Here is a 25235-nt window from a genome sequence, read left to right as displayed (position 1 = left end):
AGCAAAGAAGGCCAACTTTACAGAGGAAATCAATCATAGGGGAAGTTAGAGAAAGAATTCCTCAACTGGTTGTATCAATTAGCTGATACTTCACAGACTGTGAAGGGTTCCCTTAGTTATGAAGAATGCCCCATCTCCAAATAACTGGTTCATCTGGGTGCTGGGTTTTTTAAGTTCCAAAATTTTTCTTTTGAAATTAGGGAAATTCAAAAAGAAAAACTTTAAGCCTTTTGATTTCTGGTGTCTCCTGGAGGAAATAATCAACCTAATTCTTTTCATAGCAGAAACCACCTTCTTTAGAGAAGGCATGGTATGGTCATTACTATGTGGAAAGCAAGAATACTAGATTCAGAGACAGAGGACCTGGCTTCTAATCTCATCTCTGCCACCTACTACCACTAGCATCTTAGATAAGTTATTTTGCTTCCCTCGGCCTTCATTTTTTCCTATATATAATAAGAGGGTTGGACTTAATGACCCCTAGGGTCAATTCTAACTCTAAATCTATGATCCAATAGGCTCAAGGCCACATAGGATAGGACCCACGCTAAGATCTAGTAGGTACCTATGATGATAATGGTCTCCTTTACTGGCAAGTATCAAAAAAAATATTCCAAGGGTGGAATTAACCACAGAGGCAAAAATATAAGTTTTAGTCTTAAAGAAGCCTTGAGAAAAACTCATTACAGCATATCAGAACCACAGGATAGAGAATATGTCATTGCTATTGTAGCCCCTGTCTATCCAATTCTTAGATGAAGAAGTTCTAGGTCTAAGGCTATCAATGAAATTTTTAACATACAAAATGTCTCTTTTCAAATAGGGGGAATTCCAAGATTAAAATCATTAAGCACTTTTAATTTCTGATGACCCCTGGAGAAAATAATCTACTTAAATATTGTTTACCAGAAACTACCTCCTTTGGGGAATTTTTTTTGGTGGGGGAGGTCGGTGGAGAATAGCTGTGGAAATTTGTTTTTGAGAATTGAGAGAACAATGATAGCTAACTGATCTTTTGGGGCTCCTAATCACTGGATTAAAGTAGGCACCCTGCTTTGTTGGTGCTACAAAAGTGAATTTAAAATGCCATTTATTTAGGACTGCCTAGCTGATTTTTCTTGGTTGGGCTGGTCACAGAGACATTTGAATGCAAGAAGGGAGAAGGGGAAGAATAATGTTAGTGTATCTAGGGAGGCAGGGGGGATCTGCCATGCTAATTTGTCATTTTCAGGACAAGCAGTTGCAAAAGGAGATTCTGTTTGCCACTCATCCCTCTCACAGTTGGAGATTTTGGAAGGCACAGCCCCACAGACTTCGGGTTTTTTTTAAATGCTTCAAGCTTTCAGGCAAGTCCCAAAGAGAAGAGTAGCAAGAAAGAAAAAGAGGAGTTTCTCATTTCATGGTTCCCAAACACATTCAGCAAGAGCTCAAATCTGCCCATCACACTCCAGGCCATTTGCAAGAAACCTAAACATTCTGAAGACTCCCAAGAGTCATTCCAAGACAGCATGTTAGAGGAGCAGCAAGAATAGGTTTTAGTTGGAACAGGTTTTTGTCCAATGATTACGTTGCATAAGTTTCCTCCTTCGAAAGTTAGAGGGAGAGGAAAGCTAAGTTCTCATTAACCAGCCATTCTCTAGCCTGACTTGAGAAGAATTAGCCTAAGGTTATTGAGGGTGGAGACAAGGGAGGGCTATTGGCCCTGCTTTCAAAAGTATGCTAGGCCATCTGAGGAGGGTAGTAACTAGTCAGCCAAAGCTCTGCCTCTCGACCTGGAAGGGCAACCTACCAGAGTGTCACTGAGGAAGCACAGAAGATAAAAGAGAGATGGCAGAAATCCAAAAGCAAGCATGTATGTGAACATTCACCAGTACCCTGTGAAACCAGGAGCAAACCCTATGGAAGGAGTACGAAGTTTGATAGGAAAATTAAGTATCTTTTTCATGGAAAGCTTGATACCTGTAGCCAAACAAAGTGCCAACTTGAACTTCAGAAATAAGCAATTTGTATTCCAGGGTGTCTTAACCAAACATAATGTCAAATTCATTCTCCATGTCCATTCCTTTATTTTAAAGCACAAAATCATACTTTACCTCATAAAAATCCTTCAGATCATCAATTCCTTAGATGAACCATACAATAATACTTTTAAAAATATATTATGAGAGGACAACATTCATTTGCCATACTCTTGAGCCCAAAGCATATATTCAACAGAAGAGAGATTTTGTTGAGTTGTTTTAGTTTCTCATTTCACATGGGTAAAAGTCCTTGCCATCGACTTCACTTATAGAGCTATACAGTTAACTTAAAATATAGAACTAATATAGAATATTAATATAATGTATTAATTAATAATTATTTAATTAAATGATTGATTGATTAATAGTAATATAGAATATAAAATGTAGAACTAGAACTAATAATTTAACAGGAACTATTCTTACCCAGTTAAATACGAGATCAAACAAACCTCTATTTTATGCTTGTATATGACAATCTTAGTCATTTGTCATCTATGCTTCATAAAAATGAGGCAGCCACCTATTGAGGAAAGAGCCTGGATGCATTCATGAAGTTTCGATGCTACTTATTTTGTAGCCTTGCACAATTCAATCGACCATTCTGACATTTGGTTTCCACATCTGTAAAATGAGGCTAATAATACATGCTCCTACCGTCAGTATGCACTGCTAATATATGCCTATTCTAAACAATGTGAGCTTGGTTTTCTTCATACCATTCTCATAGAATATCAGAGAATCTACCAGTCTCCAACAATTAACATTTTCAAACTGACTAGCAATCGAAGTAAAATTTTTGATTCTCAGAAAAAAATAATCTCACAACCCTACATTAAGAAAGAGAGGTAGAAACTGTAAATACATCAAAAAGGTTAAATTTGCAAAATCCAGAGAGTTTGGAAAATGTCCATACTGAAATGCCAGTATAGAGCGTCATTTGACATTAATATCCCACCCAAAAATACTCATGGAAAAATATTCTTATAATTTGAAATTATATTAATAAGTGTAGTAAAAGAGAAAATCTACTATCAAAATTCCTGGGTACCTAATAAAAGGTGAATGGCACAGCTCTCAAACAGATTAATTCCAATTTCAAAGTGTCTTTAATTTAAGAGTATTTTCTTCCTCTTATGAAGGAGTTTCAGTTTTGGTTACCCAACTATAACCATTCTTCATCAATGCCTCCCTTTCCTACCCTGTACCTCTCAATCCAAATCACTTTGCTCCAGTAATTCAACAAGCATGGGAGTACTTTGCACATAGCAGGCATTTGGCAAATATTTATTGAGTTGGATTGAAAGCTACAGCATATTGGAAACACTAGAATTCACAGCAGAAGAATTAGGTTAGAACCCCAGCTTTGCCACAAACTAGCCATCTGACCATTGACAAATCATTGAACTTTTTCACACTTCAATTTCTTCATTCATAAAACAAGGCTAATACGTACCCTATCTACCTTACATGGCTGTCATGGAGATCAAATGAAATTATGTATATAAAGCACTTTTTAATTCTAAGGGGGTAGGTACTAAACCTATGGTTTCACTAGATTCGGGAACTCTGTGGTGAGAAAGCTCCCTCAGCCAATGCAAGGGAAGCAGCTTTTCTGCTCCTTCTAGCCCTAGAGAGTAGCCTAAGTGAATTGTCCAGGCTCATAAAGAAAAGATGCCAGAGGCTGAACTTGAACCTAGGCCTTCCTTGCTCCTAGGCTAGCTCTCTATACAATATATTACAAATTCTTCTAATTATGTAATTGTGAACTGTTATTACATTTTTATTATCTGAATCAATCTTTGAAAACTTAAGTCCCTAGAAAGCACTTTTTCAAGTGTCCTTTTCATTTTCACATTCCTTTATACTCTAAATCCAAGGATTAAAAGCACTCATTTCCAAATCATCTACATGACAGCATGGAGGCAACCAAGTGTATTAGATAAAGGTTGAACTCAGAGCCAGGAAGACTTGGGTTCAAATTCCATCTGTGACACTATCTGTGTGACCCTGAGTAAGTCCAACTCTAATAGAGGAGTTGCAGGTGGAGGGAGCCCATGTACTGGGAGTTCCCTCATGATGAAGAACTTGTAGAGCTTTCACATATTTAAATATATGCATCATAGCAGGTATCTGAACTGGATTATTCCTCACTTTTTACAGTACCAATTTTCAGCCCTGTTTTTTATTAATGCAATTTGACCCAAACCACTTTATGAGAGATAGACATCTTAAAAACTCAAGCCAAGTAATCATAATTTTAAAATGTTTTTGGTTATAAACCAACAACAAAGATACACTACTCCTATAAATCTACCTTATTGCTTTGCCTAAGAACTGAATCAAATATCACAAAGGGAGAGCAGAGGGTAGTCCAGTGATACCTGTTCCTCTCAGGCACATCATGAATATACTAACCTCAGGGCCAAATGGGCCATATTTGTGTCCAGCTGCATCTGGCTGTTCAGAATAGAAGGCATACACAGAAGGCCTACAAGAAAGATTGGGCGTCAGAATTTCTCTCCCAACCCCAAACATACCAAATGTCCTCTCACAACCCAGCAAAATATCCTCTCAAATGAAGTTAATTAACCTCCCAACCACTGTTTCTATTATGGAAAACTCATGAGTTTTTCTTCCATCAGTTCCCACTCCTCCCCACCCCCACAACACAATTTACAAATTAGTCACTCTATAATTTCATTAAGTTATCAGAATACATGTGGTGAAGGGTACCAGGCAACAATGAAGAGAGTACGTGGCCCAAGGAAAACTCACATGGACTATGGAAGCTGTATCATTTGAGAATTCTTTATTAAAGTCACAATTAAGTCGACATTTTCTCAACCCTTAGGGTGCTGCTTGTACAATTCCCAAAGCTCCTGATTTACTTAATCTGGGTTACAATTAATAGGATAAATAGTTGATGTTAATCCATGAAATTAAATGTTCCTTGATAATCAAAGCCCATTCTATTCCTCTTAAGTAACCTGTGACATGGTTAAGACTAGGAGCCACACAACATTAATAATACCAAACATTGGCTCGAATCCTGGCTTAATGTTCCATCTAGGTTTCCATGTAATTCAAATCTAAAATGGAAATTTACAAGAAAGAAAGAAAATTAGAGAAGGACAAAAAATTACCTTTCATTATCCGGAAGGGTAAGCCATTGCAGTATTGTTAATATTCTTCGCTCATGAGGGATGACGCTAGGGTTCAAAGACATACACAACACACATAGTTAATATAACATTGCAGAAAGAGAAAAAAACTTGAAATGTGATGAGTTTTTATGTTGCCAGTAGGCCAAGCTGATCTTATTTGTCACAATCTGTTTTCACTTGGCTTTAGTAAAAATCCCTCTTTCATATTAATGTTTAAATTCATCTTTCCATTTGCCACATTCTACATTGCTCAACTTCTGCCACAGAACACCAAGGTTGGAAAATGTGATTCATGGTCAAATTGAGGAACCTTCCTTCAATGCGTACTCTAGAGAGGCAATATGTAATAGGAGAGACAGTAGAAGGCTACAAGTAAGGAGATCTGGGCAACAGTCCCAGGTTTGCCATTAACTAGCTGTGTGTATCCTTGGACAAAACATTTGACTTTTCTGGGCCCCAGTTTCCTCATCTCCAAAATGAGAAAGTTTGACTGAGATTTTGAAGATGCCTTCAGGAATGCTCTCTACTGTATAGGGAAGGTTGCTATAAGACTTTGGAAAAGAATGCTATTTTCCTCCATATTAGCTACCTTAGTCAACAAGCTGGGATCCTGTATTGAACTGTATACCTTTAAGAGCCTGCAGAAGAATGTAAACTGAAGGGTAGGGAATGGTAATTTTCTTTTCTATATATCCCTAGTGCTTATGCATATAGTCAATAAGCATTTCTTAAGTACCTACTGGGTACCATGCACTGTTCTAAGCCCTGGGGATACAAAGAAAGGTAAAAGACGATCCTTGTTGTCAATGAGCTCCTAGGCATAGTAAATTAGTTGGATTGAATTTCATTATTATGACATCTTACTCTAGAAAGAATTACAATAAAGGGTCCCAGGCTCCCTTTTTTGTGTATTAAGAGCTGAAAAATATGATTTTTTTCTGGTTGTTTCACTCTAAGAGGAGAAGCAGCTAGAGGTGCTAGAGGTGTATAAGCTGAAAGTTCATATGAAAGGAAGGAAGGAAGGAAGGAAAGGAGGGAGGGAAGAAGAAAAGAAGAAAAGAAACAAAAAAAGAGGTTTAACTGCATTTGCTTTAAAAAAAAAAGAAAAAGAAAAAAGAAACCATGGTCAAACTGGTTTACACTTTTAGGTTTCAATTTTTTTATCTGTTAAGTGACGGTGTTGAAATGAATGATCTCTAAAGTCCCTTGAAACTTGAATTTTAATTACTTAATTCCTTGAACTCTTCCTGGTTGTTACTATCACAGGCACCAATGTGGGCAGATTACTTAACTCCAAGTTCAAGTCCACTCAGACTCCCTTCTTTGGAGTATGGCCTTCTATGTTATATGCTAGATTTACTTAGAGATAGAGACAGTAAAACAATGATTAATCTTTAAGCTAATTAATTCCATAACACAAGAAATTCACCCTATCTGAACATGAATATTACATATTTGAATTCCTTTCTAACTTTGAAAGGCAAAGGTTATATAGCCTTTAATCTGTCTCCATTGCAACTTTAAAACTTACTCAGTTTAGTAAAATCAGTATGAAATATACAAATGATAGCAGAAGTAACCCACTTGATTCTATGAATTCTGACAAGTTAAAAGGAATTGTATAAAACATATAGCTTAAATACATTTAGTAACTCTTACAAGATCCTATTTTCAGATCTAGCAAAGTGATATTGGTAGTGTATGTACTCCGAAGGCTACATTTATGACAGAATTAGAATCTTACGGCAAACAGAGTGACTCCAAAATCCAACTAATAGGTGGAACATCGGAGTGTGGAGAAAATGGCACAGGATAAAGAGACAGAAGACTTGAGTTCCATGCCTAGCTTTTATGACTGACCGCTCATGAGCTCAGACAAGTCATTTTCCTTCTCAGGTCTTCTCAGAGCCCTTAATTGCTAATTAAGGGGATTGAACTAGATAATATCTAAGGTCTCTTCAAACTCTAAAATTATATGATTCTTGCATTTTAGACAATGTGTGAGATGCCCATATATGCCCCCAAAATATGGTCCATTAGACCCTAAATATGACCATTAGAAACTTAAAATCAAATGCCCAACTAAAACAAAATAGCCTTAAAGAGTTTTGTTTATCCAAACAGAAGGATAAGCATACTTTAATATGTTTGTTTTATTTTTCCTTAATTCAGTACAGTGTTGATGCTAAAATTGCAAGTATAGGGGAATGGTGGAAAATCCATATGGTGGGATGGCAAAAGATAAAAGAAATAATGAGATAAAAGAACAGGATGAAACTTTAGAAGTTGGAATAAGGCATATAAAGAAATGTAGTAAAAGGATCATAGATATTGAGCAAGAACAGATCTTCAAGGTCATCTTGTCTAGCCCCCTCATGGCATAGAAGAGGAAACTGAGGCAAAGAAAGATAGTAAGTGACTTTCACAAGGTCACACAGAAGAGCCAAGATTCAAACTCATGTCCTATGACCCTAGATTCAGCACTCATCCCACACTGCTGAAGAACAATGATATTCCTTCTAGTTAAAGTTCAAAGACAGAAATCTGAAACTTAAAGAACAAAGTTAGGTAGGGATATGTTCAAGATGGTATGCCTAGGAAGGGATGAACCAACATATCCAAAGTATTCAATATGGAATGGATAATGTTGTCCCAAAAGTCTTAGTGCAGCTTAAGCCTCCTGAAGTCTTATTATAGTGCTAGTATCCTGTAAGCTTATATAGGCTTAAACTGCACTAAGACTTTTGGGACATGCTCTATGTATGCTGCCTTAATGGGAAATAACAGACACAAGCCAGCCACACAAAAAAACAACTTATTTAAAAGGCAAGAATCATACTAAACTGAGGCAGTATGGTGTAGCAGATAGAGAAACAGCCTTGGAGTCAGAAAGACTTTACTTCAACTTCTTCCTCTGATATGTTCCTGTGTCTGTTTTGTCAGGCATACTTTCGGGTATTTTATACTGTCTAGGCCAAAGTCAACTGCAAGTCATGTCATCATTTTCCTGATGTCATGCTCCTCCTCAAAAACGGAGGACAAACACAACCTGCAAGTAGTCTGAGCTGCCTGAATGGGGACCCAGTCAGCCACCAGCCAGGTAACTCAGCTTGATCTCTCCCTCTCCTTCTCTTCTCCAAAGGGAGGTAAATTTTGATGGTCAGAAGCTCCCCAGCTAACATGGGGTTTACTGGCTAGATTCCTTCCTCCATCCCTCCCTTCCTTCCTTCCTTCCTTCCTTTCTTCCTTCCTTCCTTCCTTCCTTCCTTCCTTCCTTCCCCATTTCACTCTGAAGCTCATAGATTGGACCGCAAGAGGTCCCTGCCTAAGCTCCGCTTAATGGCTATAGTTTAGGCCCTCCTGACTCAGTGAATGTCAGTGGTAACTGTTTCTCTTTTGACCAGCAACCCTGAGGGTCTTCCCCTCCCAGTTTGATTTTTTTCTGTTTTTTTTTTTAATTAAAGGGGCTACCCCTTGACTCACTTCTTAAAGATGCCTATTTACTGAATGGCCATTGCCTCACTCAAAGTGAGAACCTGAAAAGGCCTTAGCCTGAAAGGGCCAGGGTCTCTCACTGCATCCAGGGCCATCTCCAGTCATCCCGATGAATATCAGGCCACTGGACCCAGATGGCTCTAGAGGAAAAAGTGAGGCTGGCGACCTTGAACAGCCCTCCCTCACTCAAATCAAAGTCAACTGCAAGTCATGTCATCATTTCCCTGATGTCATGGTCCTCTTCCAAAACGAAGGACAAACAAAACAACAACAGCTGTATGACCCAGAGCAAGTCACCAATTTTCAGTGCCTATAAGCAATTCTCCAAGACTAGAAGGAGAAGAAAAAGTACTCATCTACAATGATAGGGGAAGTTCATCCTCAGGAACTCCCTATACTGGTGATATCACAGGTCCAGTAGAAAAAAAAATAGCAGACTGTACTGTCTGTAAAATGAGGTTGAGATACCTACCCTGTGTAATCGATGGTCAGCAATCAGTAAGTAATTATAAGGAATCTACTCTGTGCCAGGCATTGTGCTAACCTCATGGAGCTACAGGGTTTTTGAGAATCAAATAAAATCATTGATGTGATGGGACTTGAGAACATATATACAAGAACACTATACAAGGGCAAAGTATAATTAAATTGTACTATATACTATTAGGGAGAAACCGAGTAATAATATACAGAATCCAAGATATGATGGTGTTGGCCAGGCATTTATTACAGTATCATGTCCAGTTTAATGAAAGAACTTAGAGTTCATAGTAAAGAAGTCCCAGATGTTAAAGAAATCAAGATGTTGTCATTTTAACGATGGCTAAGATCTATCTTGATGGGCCAGAGGGCCTTAATATTGAGACACATGACTCATTCCTGTGAGTTGCAAAGAAAGACTAGCTAATGTATACAACAACTCACATTTATACAGCCCTTAAAAGCTTACAAAGCATTTTTCTCCCATCGACCATGCGAGTGAGTAGTGCCAGGGTTATATTACAAATGAGCAGACTTCAGCTCAGTGGTTTGCCATGGTTAACATAGCTAACAAGTATCAGAGCCAGGGCACAGGCTCAACTGGAGTCTCCTTCCACCAAGACCAATGTTCTTTCCACTACATCACATTGCCTGTCAATAAACTCATATGGTCTGTTTGTCAAAGAGCTACACACAAAAGTAGAAGGTAGGTACTTATGGGCAAGACAAATATTTCCTCCCTTCAAAAGAAACAAAGATCCTGTGAATTGCTCACAGGTAGATAGTGTCAACTATCTTTATAGAGATTCTAGGGAGAGAGAAGTATACTAGGATCCACAGCTACAAGGGATCCCACAGGCTACTTAATCTAACCTCTGTCATTTTATAGTTAAAGAAACTGAGGCCCAGAGAGGTTAAGTGACTTGCCTAAGATGATCCAGATAGTGTGTAGAGCTTGGTTTTGAACCCAGGTCACATAACTCCAGAGACAACACTCTCCATATACCACACACCTCAACAAATGGTAACTAATTCCATGTTAGGGTTTAAAAGGAAGATGTGCAAGAATCATTCTGGTTCATAAGTTACAAGTGATAAGACTGCTTCCTTTAATTCTCCTATTTAATTTAGATCAGTCCAGGGACCATCATGCCCTCCTCTACCCCAAAGCAGAATAAAGAGGCAGATGGCCCACTGCTTTTATGGAATACTACATTCAATAAAAGAAAACATTCAGCACCTGTTATATGCAAGACTGGGCTGCATTCTGCCTGACTCAAAGGGTCCTTTTGTCTTCCTGTGAAAAACTCTCCAGTTAGCTTTTGGCCACTATACCCATACCAGCACCTGAACCTTCTTCCTGAGCAAGGGCACTGCCACTTTCTCTTTGGCTAATGGTTGGGCCCTTTGAAGATCAAATGAAATCACGGATACAGCAGAGCTTAGAAAAGTATAAAATGCGGGGCAGCTAGGTGGTGCAGTGAGTAGAGCACCGGCCCTGGAGTCAGGAGGACCTGAGTTCAAATCCAGCCTCAGACACTTGACACTTGTACTAGCTGTGTGACCTTGGGAAAGTCACTTAACCCCAATTGCCCTGCCAAAAAAGCAAAAAAAAAAAAAAAAAGAAAAAAGAAAAGTATAAAATGCAATACTAGTGCAAGGTATCATTAAGCCAAATTGTACTGTTGCTCTTGGGGAGGAGACTGAGAATAATTTGAGAATCCAAGAAATGATGATGTCAACTTGATCCTACACACTAAATTTCTTCCCCTCTCTTCTCAATGGACTGTGTTGCTAGGCCACCTACGGGTGATTGTACTTATAGAAATAAGTTCGACTTATCGTAAGAGCCCTTTCTAGAACAGAAGACACTGCTATTTCCAAATTAGGGACAGGAATTCATAACCAAGGATGCTTCATAAAGAACCTGGTGGTAGGTGGCACACGGCTAGTATCTCTAGACAGTTTCAGAGAGCACTTGAATGTTAAACTGAGGACTTAGCCAAAAGTCCACACTCCATTTAAGATTCATTCAACACGTTTTGATAAAGTGCCTACAATGCGCTAGTCACCAGGGTTACAAAGACAGAAACAGAATCATCCTTGCCCTGAAGGAGCGTACATTATAGGAGGAGGAAATGACATGTGCACAAATGAGTTTATTACTAAATGTATCTAAAATACTTTCAAAGCAGTTTCATAGGGAGCAGAATACTAACAACTGACAGGGTGGGGGAGGGGGATTCAGAAAGGGCTCCCTTAAAAGGTAGCACTTGAGCTGAGCCCTGAAGGGAAGTAGGAATTCCCAGAGGTGAGAGAAGAAAGCATTCCAGGTATGACGGGACAGTCTGGGGAAAGGCAGGGAGTTAGGAGATGGGGTGTCATGTACAAAGAACGGCTAATAGGCCGGTTTGGTGAGCATGTAGAGCACGTGATAGGGAGTAATGTGAGGTCAGTCTGAAAAGAAAGATTAAATCCCAATCAAGGCCTTGAGAAAAATCCCTCTTCGCTTTATGCAGCACATCAACTTTGATATGGACTTTGTTGCGCCCATTCAGCCAATAAACGACACAATGAACTCTGACAAGGGTCTCCTGAGCCAATAGGGTACTTTGGGACTTTAGGGATAGAATGAGGGAATGATACTTATGATGAACAAAATGGAGTTTATTCCAGTTGAGTCTATCTTTGAGGGAACCCACTTAACTTCTCCTGCCTTCCTCCTAAGCTGGTACCCTGGACTCAAAGTGGCAGCAGCGAGTGGTAGAGGAGGTGGGGACTTCAGCGGCAGGGCCTTGTCTACAATTCATTAGCTGTATGACCCTGGCCAAGCGACGTAATGACTTTGGTATCAGGTTCTCACCCGTAAAAAAAGACAAAAGCTGACCTAAATGTTCTCTACAGCCTTTTCTAGTTCTAAAGTTCCATGATTTTGATTAATCTGGATTCCTGGCTGATGAAGGATGACTTTAATAAGAAGAAAGCACTAGTTTTGGAGTTAAAAGAGCATGAATTGAAATCCTGGCTCTGCCACTTCATAGTTTTCTGATCTTGAGCAACTACTTCACCTTACTGGACTCCAGTTTCCTCATCTGTTATTAATAATAGAATTAATAAGATTTTAGATTATTAATGATATTTATAATGTGATTTTAAAATATGGTTTTATTTGATCTTCACAACAACCCTGTGAGGCAAGTGCTATTATTAGCCCCATTTTCTTTAAATGAGGAGACTGAGACAGAGAGAGGTTAATTGACTTGCTCAGGATCACATAGCTAGTAAGATTCTGAGGCAAGATTCAAACTCAGCTCTTCCCTACTACAAGTCTAGCATGCTATTTACTACGCCACCTAGTTACTGGTTCTCATTGTTGTTATTCAGTCACTTCAGTCATGTCTGACTCTTCGTGACCCCGTTTGGGATTTTCTTGGCAAAGATACCGGAGTAGTTTGCCATTTCCTTCTCCAGCTCATTTTACACATGAGGAAATTAAGGCAAGCAGGTTTAAGTGACTTGCTCAGGGTCACACAGCTAGTAAGTGTCTGAGGCAGGATTTGAACTCATAAAGATGAGTCTTCCTGATTTCAGGCCCAGTACTCTATCCACTGCACCACCTCCCTGCCTTAATACTTTCACTAGCCACCCTTACTGGGAACTTATGAGAGACAACTAAGATAACAGAAGTAAATGAGGAGTATGATGATGATGTCGATTAAATAATTTATGACATCTTCATATGGAAAGTCATGATCATCAGTGCTATAGTTGTACTGAAGGAACAGCTAATTTTGCAGCCTGTGTACCCAAGCTTATTGAATGAAATGAATGAATGAATGAGCAGTAGACAGAGCTCCCTGACCCAAGAGAGTAAATAAGCTATAGAGGAAAAGAAGTTGACTCCTCCCCTATAGAAAACTCTTGACATGTGGTTTTAGTACAATTCTGCCTAGAGGTAAGGGTCAGTCTAGATAGGAAGATTCCTTCCATACAGTCAATAAAAGTCTCTGAGGCAGGATTTGAACCCAGGTTTTCCTGACTTAAGTCTAGCTCTCTATCTACAATACTATACTGTTTAATAAATATTTGTTGAATTCTAATTTTTATTTAGGAGAACCCCATCCCTAAACTGAACTGTAATCCTTTGATATTGAAAAAATTTCTAAGAATTCCCAGCATATAGAATGGAAAGGAAAAATAATATAGAAAGTAAAAGAGACACACTCATAGGCATCTTTGGAGCACAACAGCTACCTTCTTGAAAGGTGCCAGAAGGGGGTGGAGAACATTGAGATTCAAAATCCAAACACTGTGTCTTTTCAACTCACCCTTGAACATTTGGGGGGGGGATACTCTCTGTATTAATTATGTTTCTGGCATCACTCCACTTTGCCAAGCAAATGCACAGAGTAGAGGAAGAAGGGGCTCCTATAAGGATCCATTACAGCCAAGGGTTAAAAAAATATATAGTTTACAAGATTAAATTGGTAGATCAACATGCCAGTTAAGTTAAACAGTGTCATTTCCAATATGCCCATACTCGTTCCTCAACTCAGGAACACTTTAGGGGAAAAAAAGCCAAAATTTTTAAAGGAAACTTCTGTCTTAGATTCAGATCACCAAATCCAATTTCAATTTGACTCTTCAAAACTTAAAAAGCAACTTTTATTCCTTCAGTTAGAGAATATAGGTGGTGCCACTCTGGATTAACCTGAATTTGTGATTGCTTTCAGCACACTGCTATTCCAGAATAGGCAGATTTTTGTTAAGGCATAAACGGTAAAGGTGGTTTATAAAAAAAATGGAAAGAACATCTCAGTGGGAACAAAATCCCAATGAAAGCTGAAACAGATTCCTTTTCTTACTGAGGAGCCTTTAAAAAAATCAACATGTTGACACTTTTATTAGGTATGTTTCATCTTAGCATCGTTTCATAAACATTAACTACTAATCCTCCCCCAACACCTCTGTGGGGAAGGGACTTAGCTCCATTTTCTCATTAAGGAAACCCAAGTTCAGTGCAGTGGACAAAATGAGGCTGGAACAGAGGTCTTCCTGGTCTCCTGTCTTGCCTTCCCTACCACCAGACCACTACATCGAATTCCCAGCAGCTCAAGACCACACAAACATTTTGAAGTCACAGACCAAAATAAATAAAGCATGTTGTAATATATTTATAGAAAATGATAATGCAAACCACAGTAAAAAATAGAGAGGAAGAGAAATATACATTCTCTAGGTGGGAAATTACTAAAACTCTGTTAAGTAGTGAAAAGAAAAAAAGCTTTGAAAACGATGTATGGGAAGAAGGAAGATTTCTCCTTGCTTGTAACTTACTTTACCTTTAAAGAATGAATGAAATGAATAAATGAAAGAACCCCTTAAATAACTCTTCGGTGGTTCATGGAAACCCATGAATGAAATGTTCCTGATGCTTTTTATATTATCCAAAATGAACACCACAGTGCAGAACTGAATAGCAGTGGTCATGAGAATCCAGCAAGTTAATATAGGAAAAGCACTTTGTATACCATAATGGGCTACATGAATGTTAGTTTTTATTATTACCAAGAAACTGAATTCAGAATTTAATTCTATAGTTAGCCACAAAATAAAGGTCACTTACACAGACCAGAAGAATGTCCCAGCTTTCACCCCTTGTTTGATGGCTGTAATCCATATCTAATGAGGAAAATATAAGAGGCTTATATATAACACATTCTCACTTTTGGCCCCCAAAGGAAAAATAGGCATTAAGGCGCAACGTGTCATACCTCTTACATCCCCCACCAATACAACACCCCCTCCATAAATTTAACATCAATCTGCAAACATTGCAAATGAATTCCAGATTCATTTCCATAAACATTACTAACATTTTTTGGTGAAGCTTTCATATAATGACTGTTTGGAGTTTTGTCTATTAGAATATATTATAATTTATCTAGTATTTTTATCTATTAGAACATAAGCACCTTGAGAGCGAGGTCTGTGTCATATCTGTTTCTGTATCTACAACTCCTGCATAGTGCCTTGTATTATGTTGCTGTTGTTCAGTTGTTTCAATCTTGTCTGACTCTCCTTAACCCCATTTGGGGTTTTCTTGGCAAAGATACCGAAGTGGTTTGCCATCTCCTGCTCCAACTGAGGCAAACAGGATTAAGTGACTTGCCCAGGGTCACACAGCTAGTAAGTGTCTGAGGATAGATTTGGACTCTGGTTTTCCTGACTCCAGGCATAGTACTCTAACCACTGCCCCACCTAGCTGCCCCTTGGATGATGTAGGTGTTTATTAAATGTTTGTGGAATTTAATTTTTGGTCTCTTTTCATTATAAAAAATTTGTGTACCTGTATTTTTCAACAAGTGTTTTGCATGCTGGGACCATGTGGCAAGGTCCTACTCATTATCTCACCACTAAAAAATTAATCATTAACATAGGTTTCCCTTACTGTTCAAAAGGTCAAATACCACCAATTTGGCACCCATGTCAGACTTTCTATGGCATTCAAGTCAATAACTCATGCTTGCAACAGGCAATGTTCCACAATGGAGAGATCACCAACTCTGTAGTCAGAAAACCTGGGTTCAAATCTCATCTCTTTCACTTACTACCAACGCGACCCAAGACAAGTAGCTGAACCTTTTGAACCTCAGTTTTTATTTGTTGTTGTTGAGTCATTTCAATTGCATCTGACTCTCCATGACTCCATTTGGGGTTTTCTTGGCAAAGATCCTGGAGTGGTTTGCCATTTCCTTCTCCAGTTTATTTTACAGATGAGGAAACTGAGGCAAACAGGGTTAAGTGACTTGCCCAGGGTCACAAAACTAGTATGTATCTGAGGCTGGATTTGAATTCAGGTCTTCCTGACTCCAGGTCCAGTCCTCTATCCACTATGCCACCTAACAGCTTTTATTAGATAACCTCTAAGCTCCCTTCCAGTTTGAAATCTGTGCTCTAGATTCCCCTTAAAAATCAGCTGAATGAATATTTCTCCTTCTGGTTGGGAAAAGGTTCATAATGTGATTTTACACATAATATATACACATATAATACAATAGAGTACACATAATATACATAATAGACTTTGATGGATCTGCAATTTCACTGATGTGTATACACTAGACAGCAAGGCAACTTACAACCCATTCATACCTTCTCATCCTGTCATAATTAACAATAATATGTTATGTATGTTTATGTAAATGACAGAGAAAGAATGATATAGGGAAGAAAGGGAAAGGGGGAACGAGAGGTGGGGAAGGGAGAGAGGGATGGAGAGAGACAGACAGAGAGATGGAGAGAGAGGAATGGAGAGGGAGATTGGAAGAGAGAGAAAGAGAGAGAGAGAGAGAGAGAGAGAGAAACATGCATTTTTTAATGCACAGAAGAAAACAAAAATAAATTCAGAAGGGGACAAGGGTATTTTTGTTATTACTAAGTTAAGTTTAATATATACTTTTTAAAACACAAATGTTATATAAAACACAAATTTCAGTTTCATATGATTATCAGATTCATCATTTTTAAAATTATTTTTTAAATGTCCAACAACTCCAAAGGACTCATGATAAAAAATGTTACCTCCAGAGAAAGAACTAATGGAGTCTGAATGCAGATAGAAGCATACTATTTTCACTTTTTTTGTTCTGTGTCTTCTTTCACAATGACTGATATAGAAATATGTTTTGCATGATTACACCTGTATAACCTATATCAAACTGCTTCCCATCTCAGAGGGGGGGAAAGGGAGGAGGAGGGGAGAGAATTTAGACCTCAAAAATTTAAGAAATGTACATTAAAAATTGTCTTGTAATTGAGGTGAAAATAAAATATTATTTTTTAAAACTTTGTAATTAAAAAACTAAACTGTCCAAGCTGGGACTCAACTCCAGGCCTTCAGACTGAGCTTGGTGCTTTCTGCTTTCTTTTATGTTCCCTGCTCCATGCAAGTCTGTTTGCTATATGCAGGTAACCGAGCTAGGCACTAGATGGGATAAACTGTTTTAAAAGACAGTGGAAGCCTTGAAGGAACTCGCAATTTCAAAGAGAAGAAGGTGGATTTAGAAGTATATGAGTCCACAGGAAGGACATGGAGTCTGGTCATTAATACCTTGGAACACACTAACAACTTGAATGGAGGAGATACTCCAGTTAGGCAGGATAAGTGGCCTCAGGGATTGCTGTATTTAAACTATCATTGGCCTCCTACACCAGAATCTCAAGAAAAAGAAATCTTTGCTTGGAGCAATCTTGAATTTAGCAAATTCTTTCTTTCATCGGCTATACAGGGTAAGTGAAGGTGATGAAGTAATGAAGCTGCACATTTTTTTTTAAATTGTCTCACACCAAATGGTTAATCTCCTTACTTTGTGACTAGGCTTCATCTATTACCTTGGACATGGATCAAAAAAGTCAATGACCAAGCATTTATTAAGTGCTTACTGTGTGCTAGGCCTTGGGCTAAGTGAATGATCACAGATTTAGAGCTGACAGGACCTTAGCGGTCATCCAGTTCAACTTACTTACTTACAGAGGAGGAAATTGAAGCCTAGAGAGGGGAAGTGACTGACTCAGCCAAGGTCACATATGCAGTAAGTGGAAGGTCAGGATTCAAACCCAGGACCTCTAACTCCAAATCCACCTAACAGTTTTCAATCAATTCCCTCATTAGAATGTCCTTACCAGGAGAGTTTGTTTCACTAATTATGTGAATATCCTCAACATCTATCACAATGCCTGACACACAGTAGGTGCTTAATAAATGCTCGAGAAGGAAATGACAAACCACTTCCGTATCCTTGCTAAGAAAATCCCAAATGGGATCTTGAAGAGTCAGACAAGACTGAAAAATGACTGACAACTATTCCACAGCCAGAATGAAGCTTGGAGCTTTTTTAGTCTGCCTAACCTCATTTGACAGGTAAGAAAACTGAGGTCAAGGGCTTAAAGAGCTTGTCCAAGATCATCAAATACTAATTTATTAAGTACTGGTTGTATACCCAACATAAGTGTCAGGTGTTATAAGTAGAAAAGATGCCTATTAAAGAATATAAATATAAAATATAGCATTCGCTGCTCTTGAAATCACAAAATCTAAAGGAGGAGGCAAGAGTCATATAAAGGAAACAATCCCAGAACAATTACTCTAAGTGATCATATGCAGGATTTCCCAAAACTCTGATTTTGAAAGTCTTTCAAACGCTCTAAGACTTTTTGGACACCCTGTAAAACAGGAGGTTAGAGAAAAGAGTTCCATAGAGAGCTGAAATTGTTAATTAGGGTCACTTCCAAGAAGTCAGATTTGAGTTAGGCCTTGAAGATAATAGGATTTAGATAGCAGGAAGGTGGGAGAATATGGGGGGGGGCAGGGGGAGAAGAGCAGGAACAAAATTACAGAGAAGGACGACAGGGAGAGGGAGGGAGACAGAGAAGGAGGAGGAGGAAGAAGAAGAAAAGGAGGAGGAGGAGGAGGAGAAAGAGGAGAAGAAGAAGGAGAAGAAGCAGAGGGAAAAGAAGGAGGAGAAGGAGGAGGAGGAGAAGGAAAACTAACATTTATTTACATAGTATTTGCTATGTGCTAAGCACTGTGCTGAGCTGCACGGGGACAGTAAGAAAGCTCTCTTCTAGGCTACTAATGACCTGTAAATTCTAAGGTCTTTTCTCACACGCCATCCTTCATGACCTGTCTAGGCCTCCTGGGTATTTCCTCAGTTTCCCCGATACTATTCTCTCCTGGTTCTACACCTACATTTCTGACTCTCCCTTCTCAGGCTCATTTGCAGAATCATCATTTATCCCCAGGAGTGACAGGGTGCTACCCAATTACAAGATGTGGGAGGTGGAATTTTCTGATTCATACATGAAGGAATGCCCACTATAACATACCCAATTGATTGTCTAGCCTTTGCTTAAAGACCTCCACGGACAGGGGCGTCACCACCTGTCCTCAGGGCAGCCCATTCTACCCTTGGACAGCTCTGATAGTTAGAAAGTTTTTCCTAGACATCAAGCTTAAATCGGCCCCTTTGCAACCTCCCAACTTCAGCCAGTTTTATTGGGGGAACACACTGACAATATAAAAGGTAGTCCGGGAAGATGAATAAAACAAGAATGGTCTGCTGACCACCCAAAAGGAATTGGGTGCACCCTACTGGGGCACCAGGGAAAATCAAACATCCTCTCAAATCAACAAAGTCTGGTGGATTTTTATAGGGTTCTTATCTGTGTATCCCAGAACTAAACCCTGGGGTAAGGGAGCTAGGAGTGTGAACGGGGCCCTGGTGCTGATTCATGCTAGGTGGAGTGAGAAAAGACTCCTGGGTAATTGGCAGCTTGTTTATATTCAAACTCCTCTCCAGCAAGTAGGCTTTGGGCTATTATTCTGACAATGCAACTCAAAGCTTACTTTTGTGTGTGTGTGTGTGTGTGTGTGTGTGTTTGTTTCTCCAGGGCCATCATCATTTAGCAAGTTGGGGAAGCTACTGTAGTCCTTACACAAATTTACACATCTTTATGTTCAGCCCTATTCTCTTCTGAGTTCCATTCACACATCATAATTTCCTATTGGACATCTACACTGGGTTGTCCCAATAGTGCCTCCAACTCAACCTGTTTAAAATACTCAGAACACATCTAGTGTGTGTATGTACATATTTATGTATATATACAATACATATACACAGAAATGTATATATACATATATTTGCATGTATAACTATGCTCATATATACATGTTTGTATGTATACGTATATCTTTTCTAATTATTGTGGAAAGATGGGAGGAACGCTTTTTAAAATTCAGGGTCCTGGGGTTTAGGTCCTTTCTCAATCTAAACATGTATTCCTCTGTACATTACAATTTAAAGAACTCATTACTTTCCCCTACTTAAATCTAGCCCTCCACTGAGTTAACTCATATCTATTGAGGGAACCACCATCATTTCTCACCACCCAAGTTTACAAATTCAAAATCATCACTGACTCTTCCCTGTCACTCATTCCCATATTTTTAAACAAGCATTTATTTTATTTTATTTTATTCATTTGATTGACTGATTTAACATGTCCCTACTGTGCTAGGCACTGTCCAAAGTATTTTTACAAATATGATCTCATTTGACCTACATACAATCTAAAATCTAAATATAATATCTAATCAGTTGCCAAGTTTTATCAATTCTATCTTTACAATATGCCTTCATCCATTCCCTGTTCTCTACACATATGGCTAATACCTTAGTTTAGATCTTATCACTTCTTGCCTTAGACCATCTCATCAGCCTTCTAATTAGAATCCCTACCAACAGTCACTCACCTCTCCTATTTTCTTCACAGAACTGTCAAAACAATCTTCCTAAAATAAAGGTATGACCTTTCTAAAACAGAGGTTACTCTCCTCTTCAAGAAGCTTCAGTGACTCCCTAATACCCCTAGGGATAAAATATAAGCCCCTCTCAATGGCATCACAATCTGGTTAAAGCCCACCTTGACAAAATTATTTCACATGACTTGTTTTCACAGAATCCCAGAAGCACATTCAAGCCAAATCAGCTTACTTGATATTTCTCAACTCAACTTGTTATCTCTCAACTGTGGACCCTCCCACCTGGAATGTGCTACCTCTTCACTTCTACCTCTAGGGATCCTCAGCTACTTTCAAGACTTATCTCAGGTACCACCTCCTACAGGAAGCCTTTCTTGACCCCCATCATCATCAGTGCTCCCTCCTCAAGTTATCTTATATTTGCTTATCCATTTACATATTTTACTCTCAGTAAGTAAATAAAACATAAAGTAAAATATAAAGTAGGAACTATATTTTTGAGGGGTTTTGCCTTTGGATCCCTAATGCCCAGCACAGTGCCTTGCATTTAGGAAATGCCTAAGAAATACATGTTGGGTGGGGCGCAGCTAGGTGTCACAGTTGATAGAGCACCAGCCCTGGAGTCAGGAAGACCTGAGTTCAAATTTGGCCTCAGGCACTTGACACTTACTAGCTATGTGACCCTGGGCAAGTCACTTAATCCCAATTGCCTCCCCACATATATACGTATATGTGTGTGTGTGCATGTACGTATGTGTATGTGTGTATGTATGTTTATATGTGTGTGTATATGTGTATATCTATGTGTATATATGTACACACACACACATATATACCTTCTATATATGTATATGTATATGTTGGATTAAAGGACATCCCGAATGAAATGTATATATCAAGTAGTAGGAAATAGATATAGAATTAACATGGAGCAAGATTATGGGAGACATTGAAAGGCAAGGAAAAGAGGATATGATTAATGAAATCAGCAGCACACAGTCACTTCAACATTTTGAGCATGGCAGCAGTGTGACAAAAGAGTATCATGCACTTAGAGATGGCGTAAGCTTAGGTACTTTTATGCAGTTGTTCAGATCTTCCCCTCTTTGGTTCCATTTTACAGATGAGAAGATTGAGACTCAGAAAGTTCAGCTGATTTGCCCAAGGTCACAAAACTAGTAAGTGCTGCTTTATATCTTATCTTCCCTTCCCACAGGCACAGATGACGAGAGTTTATAATTTATAGATGATGAAAGTCTTCCTAATATTTAAAAAAAACTTTTTTAAAACATTCACCCCTAAAATATATGCCAGTTTATATATTACTATGCCTGTAACAATTTTTCTGATGTCATTTATCTGCTATTTCAAATAAGCTTGATTTTACTTTCTCTCAGCAAGATTTCTGAGAATGCCTAGGCATCTTTCTGTGCATCCAGATACTTCCAAAATATCTACAAACTGTCCCCATAGATGAAATATAATTGTCATCTAGGTTTGCTACTTTCCAAAAAAGAGAACAAAATTCATATGTTCATAACTAGCCACTAGAAAAGTCATCATTTTAGAAATTCATTTTATTTTTTTCTCTTGTTTATTTTATTTTCAATTCAGGAACAAAACAAGCATTTCCATAATATAGTACAAAAAAGATGATTGCACATGAAACTGTAAATTAGATTTTAAATATTTAATTTAAATTAAAACACTCATTAGACTTGCTTCATATAGACTACTCCATCATTCCTGGAGGGCCTATAGTAGCCGCTTAAAAATAATTGCTGACTCATGAATATTGATCTTCTAAAAAAACAGAAAAAAAATTTCTGGCCTCACAATGCACATTATATGAATTTTTTGATTGTCTCCCATTCTACTCATTACACCTCCCCTTCCTCCTTACAAAGCAGATCCAACCTCCACAAGGTGTTGACTTTGAATGGTCACCCTCAAGATCCCAAAGTCATACACTCAGAACACAACTGTGTGTATTATGCACATATTTATGTATACACACAATGCTTATATACAGAAATGTGTATATACATATGTTTGCATGTATAACTATGTATATATACACACATGTACATGTTTGGATGTATGCATATGTCTTTTCCAATTACTATGGAAAATGAAAAGAAAACTTTTTAAAATTAAGAGTCTCAGGATTTTGGTCCTTTCTCAATCTAGATGTGTACATCTCTGCAGATTATGATCTAAAGTACCACTGGGCATGACTATTTTCATAGTATATGCCAAAAGAAGGGGAAACAAACCACACATACACACACACACACCCCACCACCACCACTATTATTAGTCAAAGTGTGTTCCAATCTCTCTGGAAAGCCTCCCCAATATTTGTTACATTCTAAAAGAGAACCAGAGGAAGAGGACTTGGGGCCAAGGGCAACATCCAGTAATGTCCTAGACTTGGGATCCTGTGGGAGGGCTAAGCAAACACTCCCCTGCTTGACTGACCAAAGCCTTAATTTCATGCTAGTGGCCAAGGTACTATATGCACTAGCTTGGAGTGAGGAAAGGCAGAACACAGATGAGGAAACGATTCCTTGGCCTGAAGATTTATGTGTGTGTGTCCACATGTGTGTGTGTGTGTGTCCACATGTGTGTATGTGTATAGCACACACATATAAAATATAAAGTAAGGATATGTGTGTATACATATGTATACTCAAATAAAATACAGAGGTAGAGGAAATATATTTACATGCATATACATAGGTACAGAAAGATTTTTCATCATGCTTTCACAGTGATAGACTAGCTAAGTTTAGAGGGGCTTATCACCACATTGCCTACAGAGTGGTCCTCTTTCTGCTCACAGCAACTCATAAAAAAGTTAGAGACTGAAATCTGTGCTGCTAAAAAGGAATACCCACCCCAATAATAAATACAAATCCTTGATATTTTTTTATATAAACACACAATCAGACAGTCAGTAAGCAAATATGCATCATGCTTTTATCACAGGCCAGAGACTGCTGGAAGTGCTAGGATACAAATGAATACCACCCCCATCCCTACCCCACCCAAAAAAAGTCCCTGGCCTCAAGTCTCAGTCATTAAAACAATAATTATTATAATTATAATTATAACATTCATATGCTACTTTAAGGATGCAATACACTTTGTTTTGTTGTTCAGTCATTCAGCTGTGGTCTATTCTTCAAGTCCATGGGGTCTTCTGGGCAAAGTGGTTGGCCATTTCCTTCTCCAGTGTGTCACCATTTTACAGCTGAGGAAACTGAGGCAAACTGAGGTTAAGTGACTTGCCCAGGATCACATAGCTAGTAAATGTCTGAGGCCAGATTTGAACTCAAGTCTTCCTGATTCCAAACCCAGTACTGCATCTATCACACTGCCTAGATGCCACCAATACACTTTATATATGTTAATTCATCTGATCCTTAAAACAACCCTCTGAGGTAGGTGCTATTATTATCCCCATTTTTATAGATCAAGAAACTGAAGCAAACAAAAGTTAAGTGACTTGCTCCAGGTAACTCCACTAAGGAGAGTCTGTGGCAGGAATAGAACTCTGATCTCCCTGACTCCACTCTAACATACCACCCAGCTGACTGTACCCACTTCCTCCAGGAGTGTGCATTCCAATGGGGAGATAACAATTAAATAAGTAGTTACGTACAAGATGAGGGTAAATGGGAAAGTCGTATAAGAGGGGAGGGCAGGGGCCTCTTGTACTGGAGCTGAGTCCTGAAAACACACACACCCTCACCTACTATAGAAAGGAACTACACAGGCACCAAGCCAGGCCTGTATCCTAAAATACGACAATTTGAACAAGTTAAGTGATACACAAAGTTAGCATCTGGAGCAACTGGATTTCAAACTGTTCTCCAGGTAACTGGTACAACGGTCAGGCTTGTCTCTGACCCATCCTTTCATGGCTGAACCATCTGATGAATTGAAACGAGGCTATCCATGATTAAGGTAAATCTGGTGCCTGGGAATCAGAAAGGAGTAAGGCAGGGTCACATGGCTTTGTGGAGGAGCCAAGAAGGCAATCATGCATTTGTAGAGTGAGTGGGGGAGAGGGAGAAGCAGCAGGACAGTGGGCAGCCACTCCCCCTGGAGCAATGCCCAGTGGCCTGGCATCATGGAAATTTACCTGGCACATTTGGTGGAAACTATCCAACTCTGTGATTTTATAACTACCATTATCAGACCACCTTGTTTTCATGTACACTAGAAGAGCTTTATGCTTTCTTGGCCCCCACTAAGAGCCATGCCTTAGTGAGCCATGAAGATGACCCTGTGTTCTCAAAGGTGATGCTAGCAGAGCACAAGCTGCGGTAGCTCTCTAGCAGCTGAAAAGTCTTTGACTAGAAGCCCAACAGGCAATATATCTGAGGCAGTCAGATGACCTAGTGGATAGACAACTGGACTTAAAGTCAAGAAGAGCTAGGTTCAAATCCTACTTCAGACACTTGCTAGCTGTGTGACCCTGGACAAGACACTATATTTCCCTTTGTCTCAGTTTCCCTGACAATAAAATGGGGATAATCATGGCACCAAATCTCACAGGATAGTTGTGAGGCTCAAATGAATAATATATGCAAAGTGCTTTGCAAACTTTATATATGCATGCTATGTGCAAAGTATTTTTGTTAACTTTATATATGCATTATATATGCAAAGTATTTTGTAAACTTTATGTATGCATAATATATGCAAAGTATTTTGCAAACTTTAAAGCACATCTTT

The 25235-nt window shown here is 38.7% G+C and overlaps 1 protein-coding gene across 3 annotated transcripts in view; it reads right to left on the bottom strand.

Moving 5' to 3' along the window:
- Positions 1-25235, bottom strand: part of ENPP2 (ectonucleotide pyrophosphatase/phosphodiesterase 2) — a 189612-nt gene that overhangs the window by 67720 nt on the left and 96657 nt on the right. For all 3 annotated transcript variants that reach the window (XM_036739570.1, XM_036739576.1, XM_036739567.1), the window contains exons 9-11: positions 14790-14845; positions 5168-5233; positions 4440-4512 (exon numbers count right to left, since the gene is read on the bottom strand). In XM_036739570.1, coding sequence (XP_036595465.1) covers positions 4440-4512; positions 5168-5233; positions 14790-14845 — 195 coding nt within the window. The remainder of the gene's footprint in view (positions 1-4439; positions 4513-5167; positions 5234-14789; positions 14846-25235) is intronic.

The sequence above is a fragment of the Trichosurus vulpecula genome, chromosome 1, assembly GCF_011100635.1.
Source record: "Trichosurus vulpecula isolate mTriVul1 chromosome 1, mTriVul1.pri, whole genome shotgun sequence".
NCBI lineage: Eukaryota > Metazoa > Chordata > Mammalia > Diprotodontia > Phalangeridae > Trichosurus > Trichosurus vulpecula.
The sequence above is the reverse complement of the archived record's forward strand: the minus strand, read 5'-3'. Positions and strand labels throughout refer to the sequence as shown.